This window comes from Charadrius vociferus, unplaced genomic scaffold, assembly GCF_000708025.1.
Source record: "Charadrius vociferus isolate BGI_N301 unplaced genomic scaffold, ASM70802v2 scaffold90, whole genome shotgun sequence".
Taxonomy (NCBI): domain Eukaryota; kingdom Metazoa; phylum Chordata; class Aves; order Charadriiformes; family Charadriidae; genus Charadrius; species Charadrius vociferus.
Genome location: NW_009647222.1, coordinates 3,404,515 through 3,421,699, shown reverse-complemented (window position 1 = coordinate 3,421,699; position 17,185 = coordinate 3,404,515). Strand labels below are relative to the sequence as shown.

Below are 17,185 nucleotides of genomic sequence, written 5' to 3'. Positions count from 1 at the left end.
GTCCTAGAATCAGCCCCAAGTGTTCCTAAAGCAGCCTGTTCTCCTGTAAAATCAAAGCCTCAGATGGTCATTCCAAACTACTTGTTTTAAAGAGGACTAAAGGGAGAAGATGTAGGAGGAAAACCAGGTCTCGAAGGTGCTGGGTTTCTTCCTCTGGCACATAATGTCTTAAAAGAAATATTGCAGTTGCTGGGCATTCAGAGGTTACTTTTTCTGAAATGTTTTGGCTTTTAGTAAGGAAAATGCTTAAAATATAGCCCTGTGTAATAATATTGAACTGCTTGAGGTTTCTTTAGTGCTAACATAATTTTTCACTAGGAGAACTCTTGCTTTGGTAGATTACAAGAAGCTCCTTGAGGGCTGTACACCTGGCCTTGATAAGGTGCATTGGCTAGAAAATACTGTTGAATTCCTTCCTGTCATCAATTTTCAAGTAATAATTCATTGATGTTCTTATTAAGCACTAGAGGCGCCTTAACAGCAAAACAACTTCCAGGGCCTCAGGTTAGGCAGGGGGGAGGGTATTTAAAGTTGTGAAAATGCAGGAAAACCATGCTGGTGGAAGGGTGTGAGAGATGCTGCTGAGAGAAGAAACAGATGCATGCAAAAACATAGCGAGGCTAAGGCTACTTAGATTTATGAGTTTTCTGCCTCTGCCCTGACACCCAAAGAGAAAAACTTTATATATGTTATAAATATACTATGGAACAAAAGCCTTCGACTGTCGATGTCAAATCTAATAAGTGTAACAATTTCCAGTCGTGAAGTGAGATGAGGCTTTGTGAGATGAGTGGAAAAACATAGCCCAGGTATTTGAGCCAAAGCTGTCAAAAGAAACCCAATTCTCACACCTGTAGTTAAAGTATAGCTTAGAAATGCTAAGGTATCACAAACTGAAGTCAAAATCAATGGGAGCTCAAAACAGCAGAAGTATAAATGTTTCAAGTTAAGGAGACTTACTTGAAAACTTTGCATTCTTTGTGGTTTTCTGTTCTGAGAGGCTACAACCGTTTCATACTGTCAACATCAAGAAATACAAAATAATACAGTTTAATGCGATAACTCTGTGCAATGTATGGTGGCATCTGTGGTATTTAAAATACGACTGTGTTTATTAAAAGCCTCTTCTTGTGTCGTGAGGCTAAATGTGTAGGGTTTTTCCTGCCCTGTGAGCTTGTGCAGGACTTGTACTTGTGCCTCACCACTGGACAGGTGGCAAGACTCCACACATCACATGTGTGATAATATATTGAACTGTATTATGGGTCCAGTGTATTATGGATCATGCCGTCATACTTCTTCAGGACAAATGAAGAAGGCAGGAGGCAACTGTAGTCCCATGGTTTATGTGTAAGCACTTAAAAAGCAGATTGTCTCTTCCAGTAATGCAGCTCATATTATCCTAAAATGTTAAACAGTCCAACAAACTTTCTAAAGTATTTTAAGAGAACTCTGTAGTGGAGGGAAAGGGGAAGATGTAGGACTGTGTGGTCTCCTGAGGTATGATCTGCAGTGGTAATCTTTCTCTCCCACCTATCATGGTCTGCAGCCTTAGAAATACAGTACTTCAACAGCCTGCGCTACTTCTTTTTGTATAGAAAACAAATGGGTAAAGCATACGGTGTATGTGTGTATTTCAGAATCTTACTGCGTGAAAATTCTCCTATTCAAGTAGCAATTGGTAATCTTGTTCCCACCCAACCCCTTGTGATATTTGTAAGGGCTGCTGCCTTTTCTTTCTCTCCTCCTTTCTTACCTCTGCCAATGTTTGAAAAAAGTTCTTCTTTGTGACTTTGCTCTTCGGACAATTTTTTCCTCTCACTCATTCTGCATCCCTAAATCCTTTCTGTATTGAGCCGGTGTCCCTTTGCCATGTATTTAGAGCTAGGCTTGTGGCGTAGCAAGTGCTCTTTGTCCATGTTTGTGTGTCCAGAGAAGATGTATTGTGGGGAGGAGGGAGGGAAAGCTTCTTTTGCATCTCCTGGGCCTCTGCTTCATTTAAATATATGATAATGCTGTGACTACAAGCTTGGCGAATACTCTCTGCTCTTCACCCAGTTGTAGGTCAGTTCTCTGCTGCGCTTTCCGTGATGGTTGCTGGCTTCTCTGAAATACACCGAAAGCATTTCCCTCAGGTGGAGCAGACGCTTTCCGAGGAGGTTCTCCTGGTCTCCTCCATGCCTTGCTTCCACTTAGCTCCTCAGTACATCCTACTTGGAGTGGCTGAAGCCTTGGTAACTCCCTCCTGTAAGTAAAATCTAATAGGTGAAAGCAAGAGTGCCCTGATTCACGGAGAATGATAACAGCTTCCTAAAAATAATTACCATCATCTGATATTTTATCCCTGGCTCCCTTCCACGGGCTTAATGAGCAGATCTGTGCTTTACCTGTTTCAGAGTAGCGTAATTTGTCTTGCTGGCTGTAACTCAGAGTGAGTGTTGTTGCAGGTTAACTGGAAGGTGACACAGCCCACAGGTCCCTGGAGTGCGTAATCCACTGTTTGGCAGGGGGATGATCAGAGCGGTGGGACTCTGGGCTCGGGTGCGTGGCTGGTCTCAAAGCTGAACCCGCTTCAGGCAGGGGCTGGACCAGATGAGCTCCCGAGGTCCCTTCTGACCTGCACTCTTCTGTGATGATTTTCTTGAGATGGAACAAATACGCACGTGGCAGCTGAGCTGTGGTTACAGTCTCTGACTGCTTTTTAGGCCACAGTCAAAGAAAAGTGGAACAATTTATCTTAACCCTTTTCATTTGTGGACCCAGCTCATGGAATTTATTACGCGTTTTTCATTGACACAGAGCACATGCGGGCAAGTAACACAATTCAACCGGCAGGCTAACCTGGAGAATGTTGTGGACAGATGCAATATTTTTGTTTGTGCTCCATTCAGGAGTCATGCGAACATGCCTGCACAGAGCATCGTGCCTTAGCTTGTGGCATGGAGCCAAAGGTAAACACTCCTCTGCCTGTGCTCTTCGAAACAGCTTAGCTCCCGCCTGCCATCCATAAATTATGCAGACATGCTCTTAATTGCGAGTCTGAACCTTCCCTCCCTTCCATAACTTACCTTTCCACATCTATGCTGATATTTCTGAGGCTTATTTTCTTCTGAGGAGCATGCAGAGCGCTTACCAGTGTTTCACCTTGCAGAGCTTAAGAAAAAAAAAAAGTTAGTATTACAAAAATAATCTAATCAACATTCACTTAGAGACACAGGTAAAGTAATTGACTAGCTGATCTCTGCAGGCATTTAATTCTACAGGTTGAGTGTCTATTGTTCCAGTACAACCCCAGAAATGTTCAGATATTTATTTAAGAGCAGGAAATAACTTCTGTGTCTCAGCTTCACTCTTATACTTTAAGACTACTCAGTGCGGTGGGTCACGGTCTGTCACTAAAAAGGTAATTTTCCCTAGTTTTAAATACTTAGCACTTTCATAATGCCTCTTCATCCAATAGCTCTCAAGTACTTAACTGAGACAGGTTTCTAGGCAGGTAATGTGGTTTCTAGGTTACAGGCTAAGTGTAACTGAAACCTGTGACCTTCTCTGTTTAGCTTAACAAAAAAAAGGTTAGGAGGTGGCTTGCTTACAGTCTTCTCATGCAGAAGCACGAGAAGAATATTGCCGGTAGAATAAGGCTTTTTAATCTAGCACGCTGGGACACAACAGAAGTTCAATGACTGGAAGATGACATTAGCCTTTAGAAAAGAAATAAAGCTCCATCTTGGGGGTTTTATCTTTTTTCTTTTTTTTTTTAAATCTTTTTAAAGGATTTGGATTAGAATTTCTTAGGAAGAAAAGTTGTCTTCCTCATTTAGATGAAAATTAAGCATCCTGCTAAGAGCTACAGTTACCTGGGCTCTTGAACAGCACCTGTAAACGGGACTAAGTCTGAATTTGAGATTTGCACGTAGAAAACTAAAGGTAGGTAGCTAAAATAGCAGGTTACTGCTGTAGATGATGGGGATGCAGGCCTCCATTTGCTCGCCCACACATGGGTGTCTGGCATCATTTGTTATGGAGCATCTATGCTATGACATGAGGCAAGCAGATTCTTTATGGTGCCTGTGTGGCCTCCAGCTGCTGCAGGAGAAGAGCATGGATTTCCCGTAGGTCTTGCACCTTATCATGCAGACGGCTGAGGTGTACTGGAGCATTTCAGGCAGCATTGGGCATCTGTATTCAGGCTGCTCAACTGGGCTCTAGGCTTCTACTTCAATTTGAACTGAATTGCTGTTCAGGATCCGTTCAGTGGATCTCCCTGGATGGTAATGACAACCTAGACACTTAAATAGTTGTTTCACCTTTCCTGACATTTTACTGCCTTTGTTATGCAGAAGGTCAAATTCAATTATCATAATAATTTACTTGACCTGAAAGTACACGATCCAGGTTGAAGACAGAAATGTTCACACTTGTAATCAGAGGGAAAAGAGGAGATATCTCATTTCTGAAGTGCTTGGTTGGAGGAGCTAGATTGGGCATATTGAACTCTCTATCTATATTTGAGCCTTGATACTTACAATTGTGTTTATACAATATATTTCATTATCTTGTTGATAGGAGTTTTGTGTAATCATCTGCTTCAGGTTGCATGAGCATTTCTTAGAATAGTATCAGCATTTAATGTTTCCCTAGCACTGAGGTAGTCCTTTAAAAAAAAAAAATAATAAAACAATAGTAAAATAATTGCTCTCCCCCACAATGTTAGAATGTAAGATCTCAGAAGCCTCTGACAGCTTGAATTTGTAACCCCAGCTTGGTTTAAACTAGGAAATTGCTCTTTTAAAGCCCAATGATTTAAAAGGGGGGGGGGGTGTGTGTGGAACAAAACAAAACACCAAACAACAACCAAAACCCTACCACCAAAAAAAACCAACCCAAAAACCTCAAAACTCCTCCATCCTGTGGGACAGTATTAGCAGGTATTTTCCCCCACAGTGCATGAGCTGGCTGGTGAAGGGAAACCAGCCTGCTGGCCGCAGCAGCTGTGTTCTACTGGCCACGTCCAGGCCGCCTGGTGCTCTGTGACTGCTTTGCCCTACAAAGGGTTAGCAGATTTGCAGCGTTTGAAGTGCTGCAAGAATATCATCTGCCCATCACCGTGTCTCAAAGCACTTAGAAACGGGAAGCCTTGCAACACGCAGCTCTGTTAGTTAAAGGATATATTGGGGATCACTTCACCCACCGATGAAACGCAATAGTCTCCAGGGTGAAATGCAGCAGCTGTTTGATAGTTCGCAGCAGCACCGTGGGAGAAGCGTGGAATGGAGTATGCAATTGAAACAGCAGGGGTAATTTGGGTAAGTAGGACACAATTACCCAAGCTGAATTTGGCCAAGATGCATGTTTTGCACCCCTGCGTTTGGAAGGGAGGAATAACCACGAACTTTTTAGGCTCTTAGTGATTCAAATTAGCTAGGACACTGACTGTACAATGTTTCAGACTGTACTGTTGTATCTACAGATGGTGTCCCGGGCTCACCTACTTTCTCTTGCCCTCAGGCTTTTGGTTCCTATTGTGAATGAGGAAAAAACACTGCCCATGGTATATTTTCTTGTCTTTAATATGCTTCCAAAGCTCTCATTTGGACATCCAAATTAGAAAGGGTGGAAGATGGTGATTGCAAAGTTTCATTTGTATTCAGAGGTGCTTCAGGCAACTCAGCATCCAAATAGGATCCTCTACTGACAAGTTTCTCAAGCTGGAGGTCATTCAAACTCAACTAACAAAGCAGGCTGGGAGGCACTGGGGCTTGGAGAAGTGTGGATGAGGGCTCAAGGTGTGAAATTAGGGAAGGATGTTTCGATAACCAGGGAAAGTTACTCAAAAGGAACAGCTATTATAAAGACTTACAGTTACTGTAACCTAGTTTAGCCAAATTTCAATGGGTGGGATTATTTATAGTCATCCATACTACAATGGCATGCTATAGGTTCCCCTCTCCACCGTAGATGTTGCTGCTTCTGGCAAGAAAGGGAAGAACACTGTCTTTAAAATTAGCCAGTGACTCTGGGGGTTGCACTCTGGGGAAGAGGAGCATTGTCCAGCCTTAAGTTAAAGCAAGGTGACTGTCCAAGTGAAGGTAGAGCTCTGGATTTTGGAAGTATTAACTAGTGGCTGTGCTGCATTGGCTCTGGCATAGCAGGTCCTGCTGTCGTACAGTTAAATATTACATCTGCTGTCTTCACGCTTGCTGACTGTTGTTGTGTTTCTCTTGTCTTGCTATGCCTGAGGTTTTAAAAGGTGAAAGCAACTGTCTGGGTGAAAGATCTTTATGTACTTGTGGAATATCAATAGTTATATGTGGGACGGTTTGTTACAGAGATTCATTTAAACAATTTAGACAGTACATACCCTATTAACAAAGGATTAACACATGCAATTGCATTTCTGCAGCAAGTATGTTCTCTGTGTAAAATATGGAAAGTCTCTATTACAGACACTTTGGATTTTTTTGTCTTCTACCATAATTTACTTTTTTTTTTAACCAGTAACTGTATCTGCTTCCTTTCTAAGGTTCCTTACTATCATTCCAGCTTGTGCCAGAAAGAATTAGAGGGATTTCCATGCATTTTTTAACTCTATTTAATGGAGCTGGCTGCTTTATGGGAGCTTTCTTTGTTCAGACAGCCCACGCTGGCACTCAAGGTAAGAATATGCTCATGGCTGGTATTCCTGAGCAGTTTTCTAATGCTATTGATTTGGAGAGTTAGGCAGTGGAATTAAAGGGGATGCCAAAGTTTTATTGATTTGCTCTCACAATTAAGATGGAATTAAGATAGGAAATAGCCTTCCAGCTGTATTCATCCAATTTTAATGAGTCATCTTAGTTTTGATAGGTGGAGTAATTAGAGGATGGCATCTTGCAGGAAGCCCTCACCTCCAATCTCTATACTTCTGTTCTGGAAGACAAGAAAATAAATTGTCTAGGAAGCACCTTTTGATGTTCATGAAGTATGTTCATGTTAGCCACACTTACATGGAAGCCTCTGTTCACAAGAGCAAGATTAGTGCTTCAAAGAATGGAGAACATGCCTTTCTGTTCCACAGTGTCGTAGGGGAAAGGAGGTTGGGTTGAGTCTTTCAAAGCTGCCTAGGGAATTTGCTCCCCTAGACCAACTACATCCCTCTTGCCTTCTTTACACCTCTCCCTTTGCCCAGCTACTGGAAGAACCAGGTTCTGTGACAATGTTTTCACTGTGGTTTTACCGTTTTGCAGATGAATACTGCAATTCCCAGAGAACTTACTGTTTCAAAAAGGGTTATTTCAGATTCAGCCTGTTGAGGAGTATTTAGTGTAAGCCCTGAACTGGAGATTTTTCTGGGTTGCTGACTTTCAAGACAGGCCAGGAGCTTCTTAAAGTCTTTTTTCCTTTGCTGATGAATCTTTGTTCAATACAGAAAAGACTTGTTTCATAAGTAAATTTATAAAGCACTTGAGTTCTTGAACTGAAGGACAGGGATCCCTTTGTTCACATATCTGAAATAGTTCCACTTGCTGAAGCAGTATATCTAAAGATGCTTTCCACAGATAAGCTTCGTTACTGCCTTACAGAAAACTATTCTCCTGTAGAGCACAGCTGCTGGCCCTAATGCTCGACACTGTTGCAATTACCTCAGCTGAAGAATTTTGTAGCTGCTCATGGTCAAGTTTTGGGTTCTTCTGTTTCCCACATAAAGAAGCACGTAACTTAAAAACAAGGGGAAGGGGTCTTTCTTGAAAGTATGACAAGAAATTTTAATTCCTACCTGCAAGATCTGAACAAACAAATGGTTCTTTGACACACAGTGCTGGTTTTAATTAACAATTCAACTAAAATTTATGTAGGAGGTATAAAGGCATCACCTAGAGATGGGTAAAAACCAGGAATGCTTACTCAAATGAATTGGGCAAAGAACCATTAAGTACCACAGCATTCAGAGTGGAGAGCAGAGCTCGATGAATTTCTCCCAGTGGAGCAGATTTTTTTCAGTGGGTAATGTGGGTTCAATGAAACTAACACTTGAAGAAAGACCATGTTGCTGACTTTTTTCTTCCCCTCCACTCAAAAGTATGGAAATTAATAATTTTGGAAAGGTTTTGAAAAATTTTGTTTTAGTAGAATTGACATATTTTATTGCAATTTGACTTTGGGTATAATTAAATATTTATAAAATAATTAAACATAGTCTCAGCATCAAAACATTTTGCCTATGTTGTGCCACTATATATGTAATCTATTCCTTTATAGAATATTTTTATATGAAGCAATAGCAAAAATATTTTTTTTGTGTTTGGTTTGCAATTCAGTAGAATATTGTCTAATTTTATTCCAAGGTGATTTTTTTTCCCTGTAAGTCTGTATGAAAACATTTAGTTGATTCAAAAAAGAAAATGTTCAATTTTTGCCAGAAATGCTTTTTTTCAGAGTCTTCAAATTCTTATTCTGGCTTGGACCAAAAAGCCTGAACTCTCAAAGATCTCTGCAGACTGCAGTTGCCATGTTCTAATCCTTTTTGCTCAAGATTTTTGAGGAAACTGAAAAAGTTTTCTGGCTAAAATACTCCTCACCTGTATGGAGTTAAGGGGCAAAGTTCTCTACTTAGCTTTGAAGAAAAGAAGAAGAAGGAAAAAAAAAAGACGCAACATGTCTTTACTTATGTTGTCAGACCTGCCATTTCTGCAGATGGAATTGATCACACTGTTGTCCTGAGCAAAAGTCACTCTTACAATTTCCAAAGGATTCAGCAACAGTCTTTACTCAGATTAAGGTGCTGTAATGGCATAAGCCCCTAAATAGAGGAAGTCATCTGCAAAACTTGAAAAGCTTTAGAGAAAATATAGTGAAAAACATCTAGTATTTGCTCTGTTGCTCTAGTTAGCTTCATTAGATACTACTTTCCCTTTTAGTATGTAAACAACATATTATTGGGCTCTCACATTTTATTTCTAAAAATAAGTGGAATCTTACGGGGTATCTTTTTCACAGTGTTTCCTGCTTGAATGAGATTAATTATTCCAAGTTATCACAATTCGTGCAATTCACAGCTTGTAAATAATGGAGATCTTCCTGTATCTTAATTTGTGTTATAACGCTTCAGACTGAAAACTGAGAGTATTCTGCTACTCATCCCAGCCAGACTTTTGTCCTACTGACTCATAAATCAAAGTAGGCTTGGCACCAGGCTTCTGGAGCTGGGTATAGACTATAGCAAAACTAAAGAGGCGTTTAGGCTTGGTTTTGGTTTTTTCCTAGTTTGACAGGAAATGTTATATACAAAATTCTCTTGTTCCATCTTTATTTTTTTTCTGAACTCTTCCATTGTGCTTCTTACAGTGTTCTTTGGTGCTTGTGATGAAAAAGCATGAGAACAGCAAAATAATATTTTTTTTTTTCATTTATAAAACCTAATGGTTACCTATTGAAACTTCTTAAGCTGACAGTGCTTGAGAGAATAAAATTGTGACCTCTCTTAAGTCAAATTAAGGTCAAATGACACAAAGTAAGCTCTCAGTACTTACATTTGTTATTTTTTTAAGCTCTGTTTAAAGAGCTTGTAAAACCTTCGGTACCTGGATAATTTATGGAACTGGGGTAACAGAAAACCAACCAGCACTCCCCCTCCTAAAAAGCTAAACTAATTTCTTTATATTGGAAGATCAAAATTCTTTTTATTTTGCTGAAAGAAGATTGTAGTGTTTATGCAATGGTTTTGTAAGATTTAATGAGGCTTATTGTGCGACTCTTGGGCTATGGGTGCTTTAGTCTTGTCCCATGATTCTTGTTTCACTAAAACCTGAGCCAAAACTATTTCTGGTTCTCCCATCTCTAAGCAATGAGACCATGTTTTCCATGAAGCAATTCAGGATACAGTGAAGTAGATCCTCCAGTGTGTATTTTGAAGTGCTGAAGCACAGAGGGTGTTGACAAAATCTAAATGCTTTTATATCCTATTTCATGTCACTAGTTTAGAATTTTATTTGGGTTTTTATTGGCAAAGTTGATCAGATATCAGTCACAGTCAAAGCTGCATTAATCATTTTAACGCATCTATGGAGGATGGTGTGAATATGATAAAATAAGACTTTTTAAAAATCTGACGAGTGCAAACAGATGACGGGTGACAGTGATATTTTCAGTACAAGCTGGGAAACTGCTTTCTTTTGGATCTCTTACCTCTCCTAACATTTCAACGGAAGAAGATGCAAGACAAAACCTGTCCTTCTATGCCAATCATTTCAGAATACATTTCTCTAAAAATATTAATATAAATATGTAAGAAAGAAAGGGGGGGAAGGGAGGAGGTGGGAAGGTCAGAGGAAGGAAACTGCCCCAGACACAGTTTTCCTGATAGTATTTAGAGAACCAGGGTGGTTTTGTAGTTTTTGGGTTTTTTTTCTTTATTCCAGTTTGGAGCCTCGTGTGATTCTAAATACCAAAGATGATAAAGCTAAAGGATATTTCTTGCAGTCCAGATGGTGGTGTCCAGTGATGCCTACTTAGCTAATAAGGATTAGAGACAGACTGAGACTTTAATTTGGGTATGATTAAATACTAAATATATACCCGCTAACTTGATGAAATGCTGGAAGGTGATACAATCCTTTTAAAATATGCATTAAATTTTTCTCTAATCTTAGTCTAGGTTGCAGAATAGCTGTAAAGAGTGGGAATTATACAGAATAGACTAATTTCTGGCATGTGACTGTTATGCTTTGTCTTCTGTGTTTTCTCAATACTAAAATATGGGGGTGTTATTTAGTAAACAAACTGAATGCCTTCCTATGCAACTTTGGGCTTTGTTGCACATCCCTTGAAAGCTCCAAAGGCAAAGCCATCATAGTAACAGACAGCTTGTCTGCACTTATATATGTCAAAGACTGGCTTACAGACCTTTCCACATCTTCTTTGATGGCTAGTATGGCCAGCAGTTTGTTGCTGTCAGTGATCCACCAGAAGCAGCCCAGGAAAGTGGGGGTTTTTTTGTGTCCTAATCCCCGCTTCACCTACTTTTCTGTCTGTGTTGGTAGCATCAGGTGTTTTCTCTTGGTGCTGTATAATATTCCTCCTTCTTGTACTACCTGAGAATGTTTCATGCAAAATCGATAGGACTGCAAAATGTCAGTGAAAGTTTACCAGGCACTTTATTTCAACGATGTTTGGTATAGCAGGTTGAGGAACTGACTCTGCCTAGACTTAATCTTCTAATTTGTTCTAAATTTGCCATGAAATGCATAACCGATTCACCTCTAACCAATAAGAAAAGGCTCTTTAAAATATACACACCTAAAGCAAACTTCTGATTCTCTGTGGTGATTCATGCTACAAAGTATTTCCATTGTTGGAATAAAAATGGAAATCAGGAGCTTGTTGTAGAAAGTTAATTCCCAGTGAGCAATTATCTATGTGACAAACCAACCTTGTAATTGGCACTTCTGTTGGCAATCTCCATAGAAAAGTAAAGGATTGACAGAACCCAAAGGCAGTGTCTTTTGGGGGGAAAGTGAATTCTTAGCATATTGCATGCTGATTCAAGGACCAGAAAGTGCTGGACTCCTCAAACACAGGAGTGCCCAGGGTGTCTTATTCCAGCAAAACCAAACAAACTGGCCCAATAAGTTCCTGGTGTTCATGGCTGAGAGTAAAACTCCTGAAAGTATGAATCCAAATGCAGCCAGTGGAGGGTGCTTGAGTCTGCAGGCAGCTTGTGGAAGGTGTTAGTGGGGCAAGGGGTGAAAGCATCTAAAGGGTGTTTCAGGCAGCAAAACTCACAGTTGATGTTGTAACACCTACGGCTGTTCTCCCAAGGCTTCCTACCAGCAGAGGATTCTCTGTGCAGTGAGTGTACGTAGAAGTACATGTAGCCCAGGTTTATCGCCCTCTTTCATGGAAAACCAACTTCCATTTAAAAAGGAAAAAGAAGGAAAAAAAAAAAAGATAAGTAAATATTTGTGGCTGGAAATAAGAAATGGTTACATAAATCTTTGCCGTATCCACTGACGAAAATGCATATTGGAAGCAGGATAACAGTCTGGATATCTCTAGGACTGCTGCCACCCCTGTTTCTCTGGAGAGAAAGGCACCCCTGACAAACCTTGTTGCCCTTCACTGAAAGGAAAAGAAAGCCTTGCTCTTGCCTATTGCTTTGGATAGATCTGTAAACGAGAGAGAAAGAATCGGCTATAGAAGCTGGAGTCTTACCATGCCCAGTCTAATTTTGGCCCTGCCTACACTGTTGCTCATTTATAATACAGGATTTTCCAAAGGCTTTGGGTCATTATCCTGGCCTCACTCTTTAAACACTGGCAATTACGAAAAGAAGCAGAGAGGACAAAGAGCAATGATCTTTGATCCAGGCCATGGAGGAGACTGGTGGTGAAGTGGAGGCAGAACTCAGACCTCCTGCTATCCCTCCCACCCTGATAAAACCAACCATTCACACTTTCAGTGCTTCAATATGGTGTCTTTGCTAGCGATAAGACAGTTTCCAAGGTCCATTTTACTCTGTTCTCTTAGAAGCTGCTAAATTCCTCCTTTTTTTTTTTTTTTTCTTAATCACTCAATGCTATTTTTAAGTACATATTTTCTGTTCAGGTTCCATTGTAAACGTCGTTCCATTAGGAAGCTCCTGCTGCTCATATAGTTAGCCTAGCCGATGTAAATAACCTAGCAGACTGTGTGAACTCTGCTTTGACAAGCTGTAGCGCCGAACCCCATGCGTGCTTTTTCTTTCATCGGATACACGTGCTCTCTCCGTGACTTCTATTGGCCACTGGGGGATGCAAAATGAAAAACTACCTGATTGTGAATTATGACAGTAAAAGTTTATAAGCTACTAAAATGAAGTTATAGCACCTAGGAGCTCAGTCAACTGACAATGTTAAATGATACGTTTTAAAACTCGCTCTGAGATAATGCTACAAAAGGAACGGCGCACGCAGAGGTGAGGTGGTGCTGCTCTGTGACAGGCAGAAAGGTAACGTGGTGCGGAGCAAACTGTGGAGGAGTTAGGGAAAACTGCTGCACTGATGGCAGTTGTTCTCTGTTAATCCCAGGAGAGCTAAAGGTAACTGCTTTGAAAAGAAATGTGTTTACAACCCTAAGATGTGGAGGAAAGAGAAAAATGTAAATATATGCAGGGGCTGCGGGTGTAATCCTTTTGACTGCTGGCTCTCCTAGGCTGTGGAACTGCTTTTCCTCTCTAATGAGAAAATTTTGACAAGTTAAGTATGGCATTGGATGGCTAAAGATGGCATTAGTAGTCGAAAGATCAGCTCAGGCTGTCAGGTTTGTACAGCACAACTGTGGCAAAGAAAGCCGTTTCCTCCTCTCCCTTTTAGCCAGTTCAAGTGGTGAATAGCTACTGCATTTAGATGGGTGGGATTTGATACGAGACTTTGAGGGAGCAAAGAAAGGTGACTTAGGGCACATTGATGCTGGTGTTTTAGTTCAGGAGTGTGCTTTTGATCTGAATGTCCTGGTCCTCTCTGCTTATTTGTGCATTGATTTTCATCACAGAGTGATCTTGGAGCGCAAAAAACCTGCATTCCTCTTGGATGGAACTAAACCAAGAAAATGCTCGTGCCGAATGTGTTCCAGCTGTTAGTGGGAACGGGTCTGATGTGATACCCCTGCCCTGAGCTGTGTAGTGTGGACATCACGTTCTCAGCATCAGATGTTTCACACTCTGTATTTACTGCTGTTGCACTTCACTACTTGCTAATGAAGACAGTCTCTCTTTCTTCTTCAAAGGCAATAAACATCCTGTATTCCCAAGTAACGCAAAAGGTCACTACAGCCCTGTAGAGCTCTCTGATATTCTGTATCTGCTGTAACTTCTCTTTCACCTTGGTTTTATGTTTTTACTGTAGCTGATTCTGGTACTTCAGGCGCTGATTGTCTTCAAATGCAGTCTGACTGGGGGTGGCTTTCTTTTTAAGCATCGTGGCTTCCATGGTTATTTACCACCTGCGCTTGTTTGCCTACTGCTTGCGATGGACAACATTGAAAGCAATGCAGGTGCAAACTAAAGCACACACGAATACGGGCAGGGGAGACCCTGGTGTATATAAAGACTGGGTGTATGTGGGTGGCACCATCCTCTGCTGAATGGGGTTTAACCTGCCAAAATGTCTCAGACACTATTGCCAAAAGCATTGGTAGGAAAAGGTCTTATTCATGCAAATAAATGCCCTGTGCAAGAAAAGGACACGTTGCAGACTCACGCCTAAATGCAGCTATAAAGAAAGGTAAAGTAAAATGTCAGGTAGCATTTTGGTAATGGAGCACCATCCAAGGCACTGAGCAAATGCTTTTTATGCTTTTTTTAGTGGGTTTCATTTTTTTTTTCTTAAGAAGGGCCCATTAAAAGCATGAGACGTAAATGAGGACTTCTACAGACCACCTTTATTCTAGCTCTTCCTAAAACTTTCACATTTGATTTTCATTTAGCCATGTGCACAGGATGATATAGAGGGAAGATGGCCCAATCTTTACAATAGTAACTGCGCGGAGTTAGGTTTTCTGGCACGCTTCAGATTTGTTAGGAAAGTTCTTTAGTTTCTCTAGATGTCTTTGGCCTGTCTAGAAAACAGGAGCAAAGTACACTGTAGATTAAAAAAAAAAACAACACCATAGATGCTGTAAGAATGAAGCCTGTATAAATAGCTATGGGGTGTGTGGGGGGTGTGTGTGTGTGTGTGTGTTAAAACCCACCTGCTGTGATTGTGTCTTACAAAGTTATCTTTTTGTCTTTCATACGAGCCACATCTCATCCTGCAAGGTAAAATAATTCTGCTTCAAATGTCTGCTTTGCCAGGCAACTGGTTCCCACACTTGCTGCATGAAGGTAAATTGGAGAGATTCTTCTTCTTCTTGGCTTCCTTAATGATGGTGAACACCCTGGGGTTCTGGACCATTGCACACAGGTATGTGTGAGAAAATGAAAGCTTGATTTTTCATTTGTAGATATGCGTAGAAATTTTTGCAAAACCTGTAAACTAGTGTGTAATAAAGAATTGGCGGTGATAGATCGTATGTTACCATTCAGCATTCAGACCAGTATTTTTCATCTGCCTTGAGCAGAGAGATTTCACAGTAAAAATTACGTGGAAAGGTTTTTTAAAAAAAAAAAAAAAAAAAACCAACTGATGTAATTAGCCTTGAATATTTACAGCGTCTTATTAATATGAAAATGCCTTGAAGAAAGAAGACTGTCCTAGTCTTTAAAGAAGGACGTAAATATGTTGGCGTGGAGTTTAGACCATAGCAGCAAGTTATCTCGGTCATGGAACTGACCTCCACTGCACTTGGCTTTGTACCAATATATAGAAAATGTTGCTCGACAGGCTTACATCTTTAGTGTAGGACAGAAAGTGAAGGAGTTGCAAGAAAGCAGCAGACCACTATCGGTTAATGCTGTATGCGGATGTTTCAGCAGAATAACCCTGAAATATTTTCTGGTACTCTACCAGGCAATGAGATAAAAGCAACTTTCTACAGGAGACAATGGAATTGCTCTGTTAGCCCCTACATAAGAAGCAATTTTATGCCACCTATAGAGCCTAGGTTTAAAGCCTGTATATTGCCTGTAAAATGTAAGGATCTCAAAACTGCAATCCCTTTTTACATCCAGAGTGGTTTGAAAGTTGGCCTGCCTCTTGTATTCTGGAACAGTTAATCACAGTTAAGTTTCTGTTGCCAGTGTTATAACTAATACTTGTAGTCAAGAACAAGGAGGGAAGCAATGGGTGTCACCACAAGTGGGAAGGGTCACATGGGAGTGACATTCTTTCCTAGGCGTTGGGCTGCAGTTCTATAGAAAACCTTCAGAAACCTTGAAGAAGCAGCGATTTGATAATGACAAGAATAGAAAATTTCCAAGGGCAGTATACTTCTAGAACTCCTGAGAAAAATACTGCTTTTTCTCTTACATATAGCACTAACTTTGCAGCACCAAAGATTGCCATAGCATCTTGTCGATTATTTCAATGTAACCTGAGACACAAGTGTCCATTTATTCCGGTGGCTAGTTCTTGATTCTCTTATTTAAATGTGACCTGAGTCGTGATTAGAAATTTTTCTCCTGCATGTACTTTGTCTTTCTTTCATAAAATGAGATTTTATTCTTCTGCAAAATGAAAATTCCAATTCTGACATTTACTGCTGAAAACTAAAAAGTTTTGGTTGTCAAAAAGTGGCCATAAAATTGGGTTGAACTCAACAAATAATTTCTGTCAAAATTTAACATATTTTTATGAGGAAATTTGTTGACCTCCAGTCTTCTGGGAAAAAAAATAAATAAATTTCACTTCAATATCAAGGTACCTCATTTTTCAATAGGACAACCAAAACCTACATGAAATACGTTTTTTGAGGTCAAATGTAATTGTTTCATTTTGTGCTAAATAAGAATTCTCCCAGAGGGGAGAAATAAGCGTGAGGACTATTCAGGTATATGCTGATTTAGGGGTGGGGAAATCAGGCTTTAAAACTGAATTAGAAAAAATATACTAAAACTTCTCTGAGGAAAAAAGCATGTTTCTTTTTTAAATTTGTTAAGATGACACATTACAGCTATTATTAACACCTGCAACCTGTTTGGCACTTCTCATCCTGAAGTTATGAAAGGTTCTAGGAAAGCATGTATCACTTTTTGGTTTTTTGGCTGCTTAGAAGTCGAGGACTCAGAAGGCAGTATAACTTGCAAAAATATTACCTAATAAACAATGGGTGAAGCTAATCCCAGAAAGGATGATTGTTTTAGCATTTTCCTTCCCTGTCCTTCCTCCCAGATACAACAATCTGAATCAAGAATACACCAATGAATTCAGAGGAAGTCTTCCTGAAGAAAAACTTTTGAAGCATGAAAAAGCCATCCAGCATTATGATGGTGTCCTGGAACGTTCTCCCATTTTGTCTCCTATGGAGAAAACATGATAAAATTTCACCCTGGTTTGACTAAATTTTGATTGTGTTACCAGCCAGCTTTCTTAATGATAAATCACCTAGTGTACTTAAGTGGAACTACCACTGTATTTATGAATTATCTTAGCAATAATAATGTTATTTATAAGTTTACAAAATAGCAATCATCATAGGATTTGGCCTTGTAGGTTGCTGCACTGTCACAATGCATGTCAAGGACAACGAGTGCACTGCTTGGCATGGTTGAAGAGAGGCTTTTAATCTCTGTAGG

General features: G+C 40.2%; 1 protein-coding gene across 1 annotated transcript in view; it reads left to right on the top strand.

Annotated features, from left to right (window-relative positions):
• SLC15A5 (solute carrier family 15, member 5) overlaps nucleotides 1-16,926 on the top strand; it is a 34,033-nt gene extending 17,107 nt beyond the window's left edge. The window contains exons 6-9 of the mRNA XM_009879761.1: nucleotides 2,059-2,247; nucleotides 6,524-6,655; nucleotides 14,807-14,915; nucleotides 16,782-16,926. Coding sequence (XP_009878063.1) covers nucleotides 2,059-2,247; nucleotides 6,524-6,655; nucleotides 14,807-14,915; nucleotides 16,782-16,926 — 575 coding nt within the window. The remainder of the gene's footprint in view (nucleotides 1-2,058; nucleotides 2,248-6,523; nucleotides 6,656-14,806; nucleotides 14,916-16,781) is intronic.
• The last annotated feature ends 259 nt before the right edge of the window (nucleotides 16,927-17,185 follow it).